Source organism: Oxyura jamaicensis, chromosome 1 (genome assembly GCF_011077185.1).
Source record: "Oxyura jamaicensis isolate SHBP4307 breed ruddy duck chromosome 1, BPBGC_Ojam_1.0, whole genome shotgun sequence".
NCBI classification, from domain to species: Eukaryota; Metazoa; Chordata; class Aves; order Anseriformes; family Anatidae; genus Oxyura; species Oxyura jamaicensis.
Window position 1 is genome coordinate 201,570,219 of NC_048893.1, and position 17,066 is coordinate 201,587,284.

Below are 17,066 nucleotides of genomic sequence, written 5' to 3' on the forward strand. Positions count from 1 at the left end.
TGAGCAGTGGGATGAGAGGAGCTCCCCCGTACTTTGCCAGCATCTCAGAGTGGAGGAAAAATAAAGCTTTGAGGACCAGGCTTTTCATCAGATTTCAGTTGGCAGCCAAGGAGCTGTGGGAGAAAAAATAAAAAGCCACAATGCTGGAAAAAAATAAACCCCAAGATTCTTCCAATAGTCAAATTGCTCCAGGGTTGCAGGCATCAGCATTAATTCTTCCCCCGGCACGTTCTAGAAATTGCCTGACACGAGCCCAGCTGAGCTGCAGATGTTGAGTTCAGACGGGGAACGTCAGCCTAGAAACAGCTTCCTCTGAAGTCCTCGGGGTCTGCGTCTTGGCTCGATAAGGTCATGGAGATGAGGATCCTTGACAAAATTTCCTCCTAGGCTCATTCAGAAAGGAAAGAGGGAGTTGGCTAATTTGCTTCGTGGGAGGCTGGCGCCCGGGTGCGATGTGGTGTCAGCAGACCCCTCTCTCCCCGCTCCTTTTGCTTTGCTGCACATCATCACCGAGCACCAAAAGGTTAAAAAGACAGGAGGCTGCCAAGGCTGGACCTAAAGCAATTTGACATGGAAAGGATCGAGATGGCAAAACGGGGAAAAGAGTGGGAAAAGTTCTCTACTTCCTCGAGGTTCATTGCACGTCTATGCAAACAACATGTAAAAACCAGCACATTAGGAGCACCCTGCCTTCAGGTTTGTCTGGAAATGCTTCTTCAGACTGAAAGTGCACGGCAGGGAACAGGGTGCTGCTAATGAAGGCAACATCCAGAAGGCACTTCTTGGGGGATAATAATTAAAAAAAGGGGGGTGAAGCGCGGGGTCGGAAGCCACCAGCTACGGAGTTGGGATGTTTTGGTGTGCGCTCTGGAGAGGCGTAGCTGTGCTCCTGCAGGCGTGTCTGGGGCAGGAAGGTTTGCTCCAGAGCAGCTCTTCTGCCCTGGGGCCCGCAGAGCAGCTCGGTCCCACTGTCCCCCAGCATTGCTCTCGAGCCAAGGGGCTGTGTGCTGGCCCTCAGCACCCCGGGTGCGATCTGGAGCCTGCAGGGGAGGCGGGCTGGGTTTGGCGAATGTATAAAATCCACGAACAATCAAGTCTTGGCATGTACAAATATATAAATTATCAACAGTTTTACAAAAGGCACACTGCAAGCCATCTCAGTCCGACATCTGTACAAACCCTGCACCCCCCACCCTCCCACCCCAGCTCTCCCATCCCTTTTTTCTCCTCTTTCATCACAAAACGTAAGGCGCTGCTGCTACGGCCCCATGGCTGTCGTGGCAGCTGAGGACCTCTTTTTTGGTCGGCCCAATTTGTCGGTGGTATTGTCCTTCTTTGATGGTCTTAAGACACTGTACGTTCTTCCCCAGGGTGATGCTTTTGATGGAGGGCAGGTATTTCAGCACAGTCTTTGGCAAGGATGACGTGCCTGTCCCAGAGAGGTTGAGCTCCTGTAAGGAGTTCAAGCCAAAGATAACGTCGGCAGTCAGTGACCTCAAATCGGGATTGCTGGATAAATCCAAAACTTGGAGGGCTGGCAATTCCTTGAAACCATACGGAGATAACTCTCTGAAGCCACGCAGGCCGCTGAGGGATAAATGAATCAAATCTGTCAGCCCCACGAAGTCTCCTTTCTCAATCTTGACTAGAGGGTTCCCATCAAGATTTAAGTATCGGAGGGGAATGCCCTGGAGGTTGGGCACAGACGTTAGCCTGTTTCCAGAAAGATTTAAGTTCTGGATGTTGGGGATGCTCTTCTCGTGTTGCCTGGTAATTGTGCTGAGCATATTGTTGGATAGATCCACATTCAGGGGTTTTCCTTGACCTTTGGAGGATAAAATGTCCATTGCTATATCCAAAAGCTTGTTATTGCTCAAATCTATGTCACCCAGGGGAGAACTGGAGAAACAGTCCTCCGGAAGGACTTCCAGGGAGTTGTGACTCAGATCCAAAGACTCCAGGTAGCGAAGCCTGGAGAAGGTTGTGGAGGAAATCTTGGCGATTTTATTGTAGCTCAGGTCAAGGCTCACCAGGGTGGTGTATCCGGGGCCGGTAAGCATCGATTCATTGATTGTTTCCAGTTTGTTTGAAGACAGATCCAAGTAGGAGGTATCCAGAGGGATTGGGACGGGAACAATGTGTGAGCCTATGCCGCTGCAATCCACTTTGGTCAGGCTAAAGCTGTCGAAGAGGCCAAAGCTTTCCACTTCACAGTGGCACCCGGGGAAGCAGGTTTTGGTGGTACCAAAACAGGGAAGGAGAAGCAGCAGGTTGAACCAGGCTGTGAACTGCATTGTTGACCTGGAAAACAAGAAAGTAGATTTAATTGCCTTTACTTTACTGAAGGCACGTAATGGTTTGAGTTCTGTCTTCACAAAGAGAAAGACTAAGTATACCCTTAAATAGCATGGACGCCCCAAACGCCGTGTTTCTCATGTTATGAACCCCAGTGGGAACTTAATGGAGGAAGAAAATGGGTCAACAGACTTTTCAGAAATAACCAAGTTAACATACAACTGGAAGTTAGCTGTAAGAGCAATAGGCTGCCTTCAAGCAAAATCTACACAATGTGAACCCTTCCAACTGGACCCTTCGACGTGAGGCTAAATGGCAGCTCGAATACTGAGCCTTTTTACAGCCCAGAGGACTTCAGCACCCAAATCTCATCATGTCCTATCCAGAAGTCCGGGCATCCACATGCGTTTTGGGAGCCGCAGGTTCAAGAGAAACCAGGCTGAGAGAAACCAGGTAGCAGAAATCATTAAGGCTTGGGCATTCAATGAGAACTTTAGACATCCAAAACGCCCATCAAAGCAGGGAAAACCAAAACTCTGTTCAAATTTCCTACAGGTGACAGAGCATCCTCCAAGAGGAACACCACTGGATGGTGGCATGCAGGACAGGTGAAGGCCACTGCTCCCTCAAAGGCATCGAGTGGGGAGAGCCAATTTGTTTCCTGTAGACTCCCTGTGGAGTCTTCGCTAATTACATTAAGTATTCTCCCTGATTAATGCTGCCAGCAAGTGAGGAGCTCTCTCCACCCCTCTGGTTTTGACCTTCCTCCTGCTGAGACATTTCTGCCCCTCCATCGCTGAAGAGGGCTGATCCGCAGGTCCCCAGCTTTGCTCCCCTTTTCAGATCACTTCCTAACAGCTCAACCACGGGTAAATGCGACTGCATGGTTTCCAGAGACAGAAAAAAGCTTCAGCTTTGCCCCTTGAGGGTAAATTGGAGCATGCAGGTGAGCCGAGACAGCAGGGCAGTCCTTGTTGCTCTCCATTATAGCCACGGTTGGTGGCTCCTCATGCCTTACAAATCAGGTCTCTGGGAGGCTGGCTATGAAAAAAAAACCTCCCACCAAAGCAGACAAGCAGACCAGACTCATGTGCCAAGCACTATTTGGCAAAAAAATCCTCTTTAAACTCATGTTCCCATCCCCACCTCAGCCCCCTGGTCTCTATCCTCACCTTTCCCACCTCTGATAAAAAAAAAAACACTTTATTAACACCCCTGCAGTATCACCTCTCCCACTTGCCCTTCCCTGCAGCCTTTGCTCCTTCCCAGGACCATTTCCCAGCAGCTCACACCTCCTTTTACCTCCCCTTGGCAGCAAATTCACTCCCCTACCAGCATGGTCATCCTGGCCCCGTGCTCCTTCCCAGGAGACCCACCAGGGCTGACTTGCCAATGGGCAAAAGAAGTACAAAAGGAAAAACGCCTTTGCAAAAATATCGCCCTGATCACTGGTATGACTCGTTTGGGAGCAACTCCAGAGTTTGGGACTCTGACCAAAAAGCCTGCAACTAGAGCACTGCTAAAGGCCAACACGCAATCCTCTGGGGTACATTATTCAGCAGAAACAACAAAAAAAACAGTAAGATGAGCCCTACTAGTCTCATCTCATCTCAATGGTTTCTTGAGAAAACACACGTGTCTGCAGAGGGGATGCAGGGAATAGGGCTGCTTTCTGCAGACGTGTCCAGATATCCCTTTCTTAATGACATCAAGGCCGATCCACCCTCTGTTTCTGTGCACACAGACCACAGCTTGCTCCATTTTGTAGCCAATCCTAAACTAAATGCAGAATTTCATTTTTTTTCTCTCTTTCTTTCTCTTTCTTTCTCTTTCTTTTTTGCGTCTTTCCTTCCTTCCTTCCTTCCTTCCTTCCTTCCTTTTTTTTTTTTTTTTTTTTTTTTTTTTTTTTTTTTTTTTTTTCTTTCTTTCTTTCTTTCTCTCTCTCTCTCTCTCTATCTCTTTCTTTCTTTTTCTTCCTTTTCCTTTTTTCTTTTTTTTTTTTTCTTTTTCTCTTTCTTTCTTTCAAATTATTTTTATTTTTGAAGCTGCCTTCGGAACACACCGAAATGTTCCATTACCAGGGGAAATGAGAGCAGTGGGGAGCCCTTTGGAAAATAAATTAAAAAATAAAATATTAAAAATAATAATAAAAAATGTTTCATTCATCAAAAACGTTAAATGTTTCACCTACAGGGAAGCACCTGCACCAGTGTCACCTCAATTTCCTGGTGGCTCTTCTCCCACATCCCTCCCACTGGCTATTCCCACTCGAGGTCTCAACAGGGAAAGTTCCTCCTAACTCCTCCTTTGAAACCCCTGCTTGGTTCCTCCTGACATCCCGTTGGCTTTGGTGGGAGCTGGACCAGACCCCTGTAGGTGCTTATGTGGCCGCTATTGCCTCTTCCCTCCTGGCAGCAGAGCCCCAAAATCTCCCTTGCTGGCTTTGGGATTGCTTTGCAGATGAGATGCGATCCATTACTACCGGTTAAAAAGTCCCTTATGGAGCAGCACGAAGCATTCCTCGGCTAACAAGCCACTTGGCCAGTCGCTCTGACAAAAGATAGGAGAAATTAAGGTGCTGGTCACCTTCCAGTCCAAGTAGGAGACTCTTGTCCTGCCAGATAATCAAGGAAGAGCTTAGTCAGGTATGGGCATGCTTTATTGCCGCATGGAGCAATCGATACAGCTCTTTGAAACGGGGCAGGAAACATGCCACAGGCATTTACAGTTCATCTGCGTACAGTGTGTATTTGAAACCGCATCAAATTGCCTTTGGACGGCTGCCTACGAGCTGCTCTGTTGATAAAGGCAGGAAGCCAAGGTATCCCCTCGCGAAAGAAAAATGAGTTATCCTTCCTGCAGCACTGGGGATGTTCACCTGGAGGCAATGCCCCGGCCCAGAAATCTCCAGCCCCAGCGCCTGGGACGGTGACTGAGGGGAAAGCCACCAGGAGAAGACGACCATCCCTTGGATTGGTTTTCCCTGATTTCCTCGGTGACCTTTTCATTTCTATGACTCTCGTGGTGCAGATATATTTTGGCACCATCACAGCTCCCGGGAGGTGCTGGGGGTGCAGCACCAACCCCAGGGCTCTGGTCTTTATTTCTAGCTTGTCCTTTCTGCACAGTTGATATCCTGAGTCAAACCCATGCTCCCCAGGGAGATCATCAAGTCCAACCATCACCCAACACTACCACGTCCATGTCCCCAAGCACCACGTCCACACATCTCTTAAATACCTCCAGGGATGGTGACCCCACCATGGCCCTGGGCAGCCTGTTCCAATCCCTAACGACCTTTTCCACGGAGAAATTCTTTCTGGTATCCAATCTAAAGCTCCCAAAGAAACCTACTTCCCACCCAGGAGGGATCTGCTGTCACATCCCACCCTGGATAGAAGCCTATTGCTCAGGGACTCATCCTCTCATTGGGGATGAGGAGATGCAGGTGATCTTCAAGTAGAGCTGACACCCCAGGTTGTCTGTACGATAGGGTGAAGAGAAAGAAATTGCTCCAGAATGGGGTGAAACCCACCAAAGACGAGACCCATGCTCACCCATCCATCAAAAACTAACCTTTTTTCCCCACTGGGGGTTAGTTTTCCAGCAAATTTTCCTGCCCTGCTGCAGGATTGCAGGGATGGGGAGAAGAGGACTTCTTGGTGGTCCCCAAGCAGAGCAGATTTGGGATGACATTAATTCCTCAGTGTCTAAGGCATGGTGCACAGATGTGGGTAGAGTGTCCATTTTTTTTGTGTGTGAATTCACTGCTTAAACTGGAGCATTCCGGCTTAAGAGCAAATATAGCAACCTTTAAGGGCAGGAGGCAAAGGGGAAGGGCAGGAGTGCTGCTCTTGCAAATAAAACGACTGCTTTAACAAAGGGTGGAGAAGTTGTGTCAGCAGCAATATTTCAACGAGGCAAAAGTTTTGGGCATTCTCTTCTGCCTCCTGCATCAGCCAAGTGAACAAAAGGCAAAATCTTCATGGGGAGGCCCACGAGGCTCACTTGGCTGCCTTTAACGGGGGGCAAGGGAAAGGGAACGCTATTGGAAAATGTAGCGAGCTGCATGGGATATGATAGAAGCCATAAATCCTCCAGACTGCTAAAGGAAAGGAGGAAAAAAAAAAAAAAAAAAAAGAGAGAGAAAGTTGGCTCTTTCTCTATAAACATTTGGGAGGCTCTGAGACGCAGCTGGGACGGCAGCCCCGCAGTGCCAGGATGCTCCTGAGCCGCTTCTCAAACAACAGAACTCCTTCACAGGGCTTTTATTTAAAATGTTTTCCCTAATTATTGTGTCAAACAAGAATGATAATCAGGTGGGGCGCAGCACCAGTAACAGCCGCAGTTCTCCGGTTTGGGCTCCGGCGGGCCGAGCCCGAGTGACGCCGCAGCTGCAATCACAGCCAGGTCTCTGGATCCCAAACACCAGCGTGAGCACACAACAAAACTGGCTCCAACCAGCCTGCGAGACCATTAATCCCTTGTCTCACATCACACACTCCTCCCGTGATAAAGAAACTGCTGCTGACAACTCTGCTTTTTTTCTTTTTTCCATGAACCCGTGAAAGTAAAGGGCTTTTGCTCTTCCCTGAAGCAGTCCCCATGTGCAAAGAGCTGTGTGTCCCCCCTCTTTAAAGCTCATTAAACCAATCTGTGCTTCCTTAGGGAGGAGTTTTGGTGTAGATGGGACCTGTAGATGGAGAATTTTTGTTTTTTTAGCTGCTTTGGGGTCCTGATTTTGCACTTGTGTCTTCCTGGGTTTAGGGACAGGAGAGTTGGTGAGATCCATTGTATCTGTTCATGAGGTTTGATCCTGCATTTATCTAGGTGGGTTTGGGGAGCTCATGGAGTTACTGTAGGTGTTGGTGACAGCGGGATGGGGGCTTGTCTCCTGGCACGTCTAAATTCAGCCTGATTTATCAGACCCCTCTCTCAGGAGCCATTGCTTGAATTGCTTTTGGGCGATAAGTTATCAGAGATGGTTTTATCGGCGTGAAGTGCAACGCTGCTGAAATAACTGGGCCATCCCAAGTTACCCACCAGGAAATAAAGAAGGGGGTGTACGAACCCATCTTCACCTTATCCTCACCCTATTTCCCCCAGTGTGTGTGCCAGCATGGGGCTGGGGGGCACTCAGCCCCTGGGACAGCCAAATTAGCCCTTGTGGCTCCAGGTAAAGAGGCACTGAGGGAGTGAATTGGAGCTGAAATCATCCCACGAATGTATTTTTGCTGCCTACCTGCTCAATTGGGAAAATCCGGATTAAATACAAGGCAGGAGAAGGGAAAAAAGAAAAAGTTATGAATTCCTTTCCACTTTAATGATTTCTAATATTGGATGTAAGCCCACCTCGTTTGCATGCAGTCAACAGCCCCACCGCCAAGGGGGAGTCGTTAGCAAGTAATTAACCCAGCGGTGTTGGGAATCCAGGCTATGAGACAATTGTAGGCAACAGGCCTATATTTGGGGGATGGAAATAACCACATCGTCAAGTCTGTCGTTGCAAGACTTGGATCTCACCAAAAAGCAGGGAACTGGGAGTGAGGAGAGACAGAAGGGCCAAGGAAGGGAAAAACAATACACTGCTCCTTGTTTTTCCCAGATCTCCCTAATTTCCATCTGGTTTTGTCAGATCCAAGCGTGGAGCAGCAGCTGAGCCCAAAAGGCAACGATTTACCCACATCCCACAACTGCTCGCCGTCCTTCGGGGTGATTCTTATAGGCATCAAAAGTGATGGGATGGGTAAGACGAGCAAGAACAAAACTAGACAAACCTTTAAAAGCATCACAAGTGCTTCGCAAGCCCAAAGCCACCAGAAGAAGACACTTGGGGACGGTCAGGAGGGAGCCAAGCACCTCCAAACCTCGCAGCAGCATCGCACCACGGGTTTGTCGTCGCTGGTTTCGGCGACATCCCTTGCTCAGCTCAAACACCCTCTCTTTTTTAAAGTTAGACGCCTCTCCTTCCTTCACAAAAGAAACTGAGAGCCCTGTTAAAATAATCTTCGCTCCGGCTGTTTATGCCACGAATCCCATCTGCTCTGCAAGAGGCCAGGGGTGATTTATCATCCCAGGGCTCAAACCACTAACAGTTTATTCCACAACCCCAGGAGGAAACCGAGGTGCGGTGCGGGGAAGTTTGGGCTCCGACAAGGGGAAACCTGCACGGGCAGGTTCGCCAGCCCACGGGGCGCCTTCCAGCTGATTTTACATCCATCCGCTGCCGAAATAGGGCCAGGAGCAGCGTGCCTCCAAAAGCTGCATCACGGGAGCTCCCGGGGGCTTCACCCCGACAGGGGCAGCCAGGCAGCAAGGGGTCGCTGCAAACTCCAGCAAATTTGTAGTGAAACCCTAGGGTTTTTACCCCAAATCCGCCTTCCCTCTCAGCCATAAGCTCGCTCGGGTTACAACCGCTCCTCTTGGTGGGGAGAAAAAGTCTCCCGTGGCTTTTTGAAATTAATTTTGCCTAGCAGCCTCCCGCAGCGCTGTGCTTGTGCCTGGAGGAGGTGTTCCTGAAGCCCTGGCTGCACACACGGGAGCATCGTGGTCTCTCCGTTGCCTCCCGACCACGCCAGCCCCAGGACTGCTCAGCTTCTGGAGCATTCCCACTTCGGCATGGGCTGGGCCATGCAAACTGGGAGCACCACCGCCAGCATGCTGCTTCCCAGCAGCTCAGGGCGTGCGGGCTCAGGCGGCGTACCCAAGAAAAAATGCAGGATTTCAGGGTTTTCAGGGAACATCCTTTCCCCTCCTGTCCAGCCATTCCCGGTGTCAGGACGTCAGAGCAAATAAACCAATTTTTAAAGCACAAAACACCTTTTTTTGGGGGCATTTTATGCTTTAATGAAGGCTCTTATTTATTTATTTATTTTTGCTAGCCAATTATTGAAAGCTTAAAAGGATCCCAGCAAGCTGCTCCTGCAGCCTCAGCCCTTGACGATGCTCTCCCACACCTGACACCCAGCCTCACCCGGTCCTGCTCCCAGCTCCTGCTGTGTCCGTACTTCTTCATAACACTCCAGCTCCTGGAGACATGATATAATCCGAGAGGAATGCGCTCTGGGATGCACCCCATGCTCCAGACCAGGGGGAAACGTTAAGAGGTACAGCACGGGGAGAGAAAGCCTCCTGCACTCCTTGTTTTTAACTGTTCCCGGAGCTGCTTGGCTGTATTGTGCGCCCGGAGCACGTAGCTCACCCTCACCCTCCTGCATCTCTGAGGGCTTTCTCCCTGAGGCTGCAAAACAGCCATCCAGATGCAAGAGCTTTCCTCCAACGGCACGCCTCGGCCGCTGGCCAGAATTAAGGGAAAAGCCCAGGGGAAAGAAATCCCCTGGGGGCAGAGCCTCCAGCCACAATGGGAAGGTTTTAAAAGGACCCCGAGCAGCTTCAGCTCCCCGAAAAGCAGCAGCTCCCAGCCTCCCATCTCCTCACCACCCTCCCAGGGCGGCTGGTTTCAATAAGGGAGAGCAAATCAGGGAGGCAACGTTAGGCTGGATGCCCTTTGGCCAGCCTTGGGACTTCTTTGTGGGCTTTTTTTATTATTATTATTATTTATTTTTCCCCTGCACAATAAGCTCCAGGCCACTTCACAGCCCGTGCAGCTGCAAACCCTCCACGGAGGAGATAATAGATACAATCCTGGCCGTCATTGTTGCAAACAGCACAGCTGGAGGCTCCTGTCTCGTTCCCCTCCTGGCATCCCCTCCTGCCCCCAAATAATGCTTGCAACGTGACCGCTGCGCACAATGGGCCGCTTGGCGTGGTGGCCGCCCTGCAGAGCATCGCTGGGGGCTTCGGGAGCTGCCCCCACCTTGGCTGAGGATGTGAGATACTTGCTGTGCCCAGCAGGTCTCCAGCAAGATTTGGAAAGGGATTTGGGGGTCTGGGTAAGGCTGACAAAGGCTTCACCAGCAGGGCATCGTCCCCACTGCAGTTCCTACCCCAGATGCTGCTCGACCGCCCCCATAACGTGGTATTGTGGTGTCTCCTTAGCTCTCTGCCTCCTCTCCCTGGCCCAGGATCCTTCAATATCTCATGGGTGATGTGGGAGAGGAAGGTGATGGTGGTTGGTGGCTCTCCGTGCACTCGTGGTGGGGGTTCATGCTGATATCTCAGCCCGAGGTTGCCAACCCCAGTGCCAACCGAGCCGACGCAGAGCAGGAGGCACTAAAGCACCATCACCCTTATGGAGGCACCTAACGGAGGCTGGGGACCCTGCTGGCCACCACCACTGCCACAGCTTGGCCCAGCCAAATGCCACCACTGTCCTCGTCTGCCACGTCCTTGTGTGTCCAGGACGCCAACCCTGCTTTGACTTCCATGAAAAGGGCAGCCAGGCTGGGGGACAGGACACCTGGGGAGGTCGGTGCGGTGGAGGAACATCTAAGAGCCTCTCAAACCATCGATCTTGGTGTCTCAATGTCTCCTCCGTGGCTGCCAGCAGCCAGCCTTCCTCTCCAGAGGGTTCTGCACCATGCCCTGGCTCTGCTCTGTCCCCATCCCTGTCCCATTACTCAGTGACCCCTCTGCCATGCCGTGATGACCCGTGTCACCCAGGACACACAAAACCACCCAGCATTTACCATTTAACCCTGCTTTAAGCCAAATCCTAGCCAAATTTGACCCAATTTTGCTGAGCAATGCTTGCACCCAGAGCACGAACCCAGCCACGTTCAAAGCCACCCTGCGATCCCATGAGCTGGAGATGTCCTACAAAGAGGCTGCTCCTGGGTAGAGGCACCACACCTTGGCCTTTGTACCCATATCAAAGGGTTTTGGAGGAACAGCCTTGTCCGTCCTGGTGTGGGAAACCTCCCCGTGTCCCCGTGTCACACGCTGGGCATCAAAGAGGGGAAGACGACAATTCAACATCACAGAGAGCAAAAAAGAAGCAGGCGGGGGGGGGGGGGGGGGGAGCAAGGGGGGGAAAAGAATCCCACCGCTGGCAGCGCTCAGCTCGTACACGGACCACATGGCCTCCTCCTCGGCGCCAAGGGGGTTAAGTGCTTTTTTTTTCTTTTTTTTTCCCAGTTTGCCACCGCTCCAACGGGCGGGTTGGGAGCCTGGTTAACGCTAGGCAGGAATGTCCCGCGCTGCGGCAGCCGGGTTGGGTTAATCTCTTGCAGCCTTTCACGAGCAGGGGGAGGCCGGGGTGATTCCCAGAGCAGGCATTTTCCTTCCCCCCGCCCCTCCTCGCTGCGCAGCTTCCAGGAAATTAAAAAAAAATAAAAATCGGTAATAAATTGCGGCGGGAATGAAAAAAATCTCAAGGCTTCCCCCCCGTGATGAATGGCGCTGAGCCTGCTCATCCGTTCGCCGCGACGGGCGTCCAGGTGCCAAGTTTTGATATGAGAAAGGGCTTGCTCGAGCCAGCCTTTATCTCTTCCCGGCCCCCAACATCTCCACGTTTGTTCGTTTCGGAAGTTTCTTTTGATACCCTGCCAGGCTGCCAGCGCTGCTGCGTGCCCGCTCCCCGGGGGCGCCGGGGGTCAGGAGGGCTGCGGACAAGGATGCCTTGTCTTAAACCCCCCCCTCCCTCCAGCCTCTGCCTGTCCCCACCGAGCGGGCAGGGAGGAGGGAGAAGAGAGGGAAAGAAGGGGAAAAAAAAAAAAAAAAAACAGTTAGGGATGGAGGGAAAAGTGTAAACCTCCGAAGCCGGGGCCTCACCTCCTTTTCCCAGCTCCGTCTCGCGCCGGGGTGGCACAGGCTGGCTGCAGGGCTGGGAGAGCACGGGATGCTTCTTCCTCTATTAGCAAAAAAAAAAAAAAAAAAAAAAAGGACAAAAGCTTTTACATTTTTGCTTTGTTTTACAGCTCTTCTCTCCCTGTTTCCTCCCATCCTTTCAATACTGTTTTTTTTTTTTTTTTTTTTTTTTTTTTTTTGCTTCCTTGGAGCCAAGCTGGAAAAAGAGGGGTGCTGCAGACCCCTCGCAGCCTTTCCCTCTCTGGAAAATGAAGGTCCCCTGGGGGTGTCGCTCACATCCTCGTCCCCCCCCCCAGGCATTTTGCCATCGCTCCCTGCTGCCTCTTGGAGCAAAGCCCCCCTGATTCCTTCCTGGCTGGGTGTCTCCCACAGCACCCGACCTGCCCCGAGCCGCTCACCCCGCGCACCAGTTGCCTCCGGGAGCGGAGACTGGTGATGGCTGAGCTCGGGGCCTCGTTTATAAACCACGTGTGAGCAAGCACCTCCCGTGTCCCTTGGCCTCTCGTGTCCCGTGGCCTCTCCGGGGCTGGGGCTGGCTCCCATGGGCTATAAAGGCACTGGAGGCCGGTGTGCAGACAGCCTCGTGGTGGCCACGACCCACTTTACCTTCGCTTTCGCTCCCTGGAGCAACCAGCCGAGCTTAACTCTGCAAACCCTCCTGGGGACGTACCGGGCTCCCTCCTGTCCTCTCAGCCTCTCTTTATTCCCAGGAAAACCACCGAGGCGTCGCTCTAAATCTGCCTTTCCACCACGCCGGTGCTCGCTACCGCCGCAATAACGCCCCGTGCGCCTCCAGCCGGGCTCAATGCAAGGTTTCAGCCACGGGCACCGGCTGCTTTCCGCAGAGCAATGGCACAGTGTCCGCGAGAGACAAGTTTCCCACTGTAACTCCAGTGAATGCGCTTATTCAGGCTCACGGCAGCTGATTTAGCACGGCAGGCACCCGGGGAAATCTTTCAGCTCCGAGCCGCCGCCGCCGCCAACGCTGCTGGGCTCGGCTCTCGCGGGGCTCTCACTGCTCTGGGGCTCAAACACCTTCAATTAAATTGCGCTGGGGCTTTGCCCCACGGACTAACCACGACGGAGAACGGCTGCAAGGCCACTTCCCAACGTCTTGACCCTTTCCTCCATCCTCGACCCCGCTTCTCCATCCTCGCTGCTCCCCGCTCATCCCCGGCGGAGGAGCGAAGTTTCCTTTTGTCTGGAGAGGGCCGACACGTGTTGTGGGTGACTGCCCTAATAAATCTGCCGGGCTCCGGGGCTTTTAACGCCTCCGGCATTAATAAGAAGTTTCCATGGAGCTGCTTAAAAGTTTACAGGGTGTGTGTGTGTGCGTTAGCCGGGGAACCCGGTGCTTTCTGACCTCCTGCTTCAAAAGTCACAACCAGCGGCTTTTTTAAAAAAAATCTTTTTTTTTTTTTTTTTTCTTTCCCAAGAAGAGAACCCGACAAACAAATAAATCCTGGGCTGCTTCCTCTCCCTCCCCCCCCCCCCTTCCCCAAACACACCTTCCCCTCCAGCTTAATCCACTTAGAGGCAGGGGAAATTCCCGGGCGGGGAGCTTTGCCTTGCCCTTATCTGTGCCTCCTCTCCCCATCCCCAACCCCCCCTTTTTTAAGCTTTGCCTTCCTCCCAAGCTGCCCCCCGCTCCCCCCCGATTTTTCACCCCTTACCTTTTGGGTGAGCAGCGAAACCCTACGAGCTCCTACAGCACGAGAACCCGGGGGGGGGGGGGGGGGAAGTGTTTTACCTCCCCGCCGGAGCTCCGTGCTTCCCCTCCCCAAACACCCCATCTCCGCCTGCCCGCTGCTTTTTGGAGAGGCTGAGGTCCCACGCGGGGAAAAAAGTCGTGGCACCCCAAAAGTTTCCTCGCTCGGAGGTAGGAGGGGGGCAGCAGATCCCCCTCCCCAGCTCGGCTCTAAGCATCCCCGGGGAGGCTCAGCACCCCCACGACCAGCGAGCTCCCCCTTACCCGGAATGGGGAATTGGGGATGGGGAGGGGGCTGCTACTTTGTCGGCTGCCTGTAAGCGTGGGGAGGGGATTGGAGGGGTCGTGGAGGGGGTCCTGGGAAGGGGGGGGGGGGGGGGACACTCACCGGGGCCGGGGTCTGTTCCCACCCCGGGGCTGCTTCCCACGGCCACGCAGCGCCGGTTCCCACGGCGGGGAGCGGGCGCCGCCGGCAGCCTGCAAGAGCAAAGCCTGGGGGCCGGGTGTCCCCTTCCTCCCTCCTCCTTCTCCTCCTCCTCCTCCTCCCTCCTCCTTCTTCTCCTCCTCCAAGGCGTGCAGCTGGCCGGGCAGCCGGGCTGCCCCCTTCCCCGCAGGAGGAGGGAGGAGGGAGCTCAACAGATGGCTGCACACAAGGGAACATCTGGGAGGAGGAGGAGGAGGAGGAGGAGGAGGAAGAAGGAGGCAGGACTTGTGCTCGGCTGGGCGACTGGCAGACCCCCTTCTCTCTCTCTCTTTTTTTTTTTTTTTTTTTCTCCTTAAAATAAATGGAGGTGTCCAGCCGGCTTTGCACCCCCATCTGCTGCCCTGCATCCCCTCCCCGGGTACAACCCCTTGTAACCCCATTGCTTTGGTGGGCTCGGTGCAGAATTACCCTCAGCCCTATTTCCAGTCCTTCGTGTATTAAAGCAGTGGAGCCTGTTCCCAAACACCTCCTGCACCCAGTTTTCCAGGGACAGGTTCAGATCCGGCACCCCAAGGTGCTGAGCAGGACAAAGCAGCACCGAGGGCTGAGCACCCAGACCAGCCCCCAGCTGCTGCAGAGGCTAAGAAATCCTACCATGCAACCCCTGATGTGGGATAGAGCCGAAAAAATCAGGCAAAACCCCAGAGTCTGGCGAGCAGAGAGCCAGGACCCATTCACTGTAGGATGGGCAGTCTATGGGGATTCTCCGAGGAGGCTGGAAAAGAGCAGCCCCGTGCCTGAGTCTCTTGCCTGTTGGGCTTGTGGCCCAATGGTGTTGTAATGCCAAAGCTGGGGCAGCTCCCGAGCTCTGTGCTTGCTGGTTTCTTCAAGATTTTATGCTGGGAAGGCGCAGTCAGGTTCTTGGGTGGTTTGAAACGCCCCGTACCGATGACCAAAGTTTGCTCAGCCTGACACAAGCGCGTGGTTGAGATTTGCAGGTTTGAGCTTGGGAATTGCCATCGGCTGGTGAACGCTCTGCCAAGGGGAGGACAGCAGAAATCTGTGCTCAGGACCCAGCTGTGCCCAGCACTTTGGGGGAAAACCTTGGGAAAACCCCTTCATCTGCGTGTGATTTTCCAGCTGAAGCTGGCGGAGGTACCTTGCTCCATTCCCCGAGGCCTCTGCACCGTTCATTTTTATAGCTCTGGGCAGGGGAAGTTGCTGGGCTGAAAGCTTTTGTTTAATTTTTCCATTTTGTTCATTTTTTCCGCTCCTCGTGATAGGCCTTGGCCATGTCAGGGTTGGCCTCAGCAAAGCAAAATGCCAGTTTGAGGCTGGGGGAATTGGGAATTCAGCTCTGCAGCTGAGACAAATTTCAGCACTGCCAGGGCTGGGGATTTGAAACAAAGAAGTGAGAGACATGATCCTGGCTGAAAACCTCTGAATCTTGCTAAAGAAGGATCTTTAACTTTTGTTTTCTTTATTTGAAGTCTAAAATGAGCATCGTTTGCAATAGCTGCTGGACATGAGAAAACTGAGTGCTCAGAAATGTTGTTGCTCAGACGAAGCAATAATGAACTGAGAGGTGCTCTGGCTTGAACTTCTAACGCTCAGAAAAGAGATTTTAATAAAATTTCCCCATTGGCCAAACCCAGAGGTTGTCAATGGGCTGGCAATGTAAGTCTGGGTGATCTGGCAGGGATTGGCCCAGGTGTGCTGCTAACACAAAATTATCCCTCGCGTTCTTCTGGCACACTTTGTGCCCACCTCGGCTTCTCAGGGCCCTCAACCATCTCCTGCTGAGATCTGTCCTCTGCAGAGCTGGGTGACAATGGGACACCTGGTGCTGGCACGGGCCACGTTGCAGTACCAAGAAACCCTTCATTGCAAAACGCTTTGGCTGGACAGTCCTTGGAGGGATGCTGCCTACAGATCCCACCCCGTTAATCACCGTGATAACACCACGTTCATTTTCATAGGGCATTCGGGCCTAACATCACTTTTCCCATCACATTTTCTATTTATTTATTTATTTATGCATTTTGAATATTTGCATTTTCTCAAAGGGTTTTTCCAGAGCTCTTGTGGTCCCATGGGCTGAACCTTCTCAAGCAGAGCCCCCCGTGCTGTGCTTGGCCAAACTTCCCCACCTGTCTCAGACAGATTGCTGCCTAAATACACCGTGGTAGGATGAAAGCTGGGGATAGAAAGGGACCTGCCTGAGGTCATGCAGCACCAGATGATGCCAGGACCTCAGCTGGGGTTTTAGGCACTGCTGTAGCTTGAGTTACCCCCAATTTTTTTCCTTTGGGAAAGGAGATGAGAGCAGCTCCACCACAATGCTTCAAGTTCAGTCTGATTTAAAGGCCAAGTTATCATACAATTTTGCTAGCACATGTTGATCCCTGTCCTGTCCCTCGCTCCAATTTTTCCTCTGTTGCTGTCTCCAGATGTGAGCTCAACTCCTTATGAGCACAGATGATTCACATTCAGTTTGCTTTTTGGCCCTGCAGCCCCAAACAGCATCACTCCAAATAACCCTCGTATACTGCTGCTTGTGGAGACCCAAACAGGTCTGGAAATCATAAGATGTCCTCTCCTGGATCAGCTCCCTCAGGACCATGCTTAACCTGGCTCTGCCCCATGCTCACCATCTCAGTTCCGTGTTTCTCAGTGTTTGATGAAATCCTGCCTGGTTTGGCATGATAAAATCCAGGCAACTCTTCAGCCAAGGGAGAGAGATCTGAGTCACTCTGACTTTCTCCTGCATAAGTTCCGATAGACACATTCCAGGAAAGGAGTTAAAGGGTGAATGAAGATGACATAAGATGGATTAGTAAGAAGAGCCAGTGCTGGAGTTTTGCCCTATGATGTCTGAATCCCTCCCTGAAATCTCATTTCCCTTCCTCTTCTTATGCAATCCCAGGAAAG

The 17,066-nt window shown here is 52.3% G+C and overlaps 1 protein-coding gene across 4 annotated transcripts in view; it reads right to left on the reverse strand.

The window, feature by feature from the left end:
* Nucleotides 1–14,290, reverse strand: part of TSKU (tsukushi, small leucine rich proteoglycan) — a 15,400-nt gene extending 1,110 nt beyond the window's left edge. Inside the window, exons 1-3 of one of the 4 annotated variants that reach the window (XM_035330409.1) lie at nucleotides 14,100–14,290; nucleotides 11,968–12,046; nucleotides 1–2,301 (exon numbers count right to left, since the gene is read on the reverse strand). The exon at nucleotides 1–2,301 is cut by the window's left edge and continues 1,110 nt beyond it. In XM_035330409.1, the coding sequence (XP_035186300.1) occupies nucleotides 1,236–2,294 (1,059 nt within the window). In that variant the 5' untranslated portion in view covers nucleotides 2,295–2,301; nucleotides 11,968–12,046; nucleotides 14,100–14,290 and the 3' untranslated portion in view covers nucleotides 1–1,235. Of the gene's footprint in view, nucleotides 2,302–11,967; nucleotides 12,047–12,401; nucleotides 12,610–12,673; nucleotides 13,540–13,676; nucleotides 13,709–14,099 lie in introns of those variants that run through there. The other 3 variants (XM_035330414.1, XM_035330421.1, XM_035330402.1) reach the window with 3 other exon arrangements.
* Nucleotides 14,291–17,066: the final 2,776 nt, after the last annotated feature.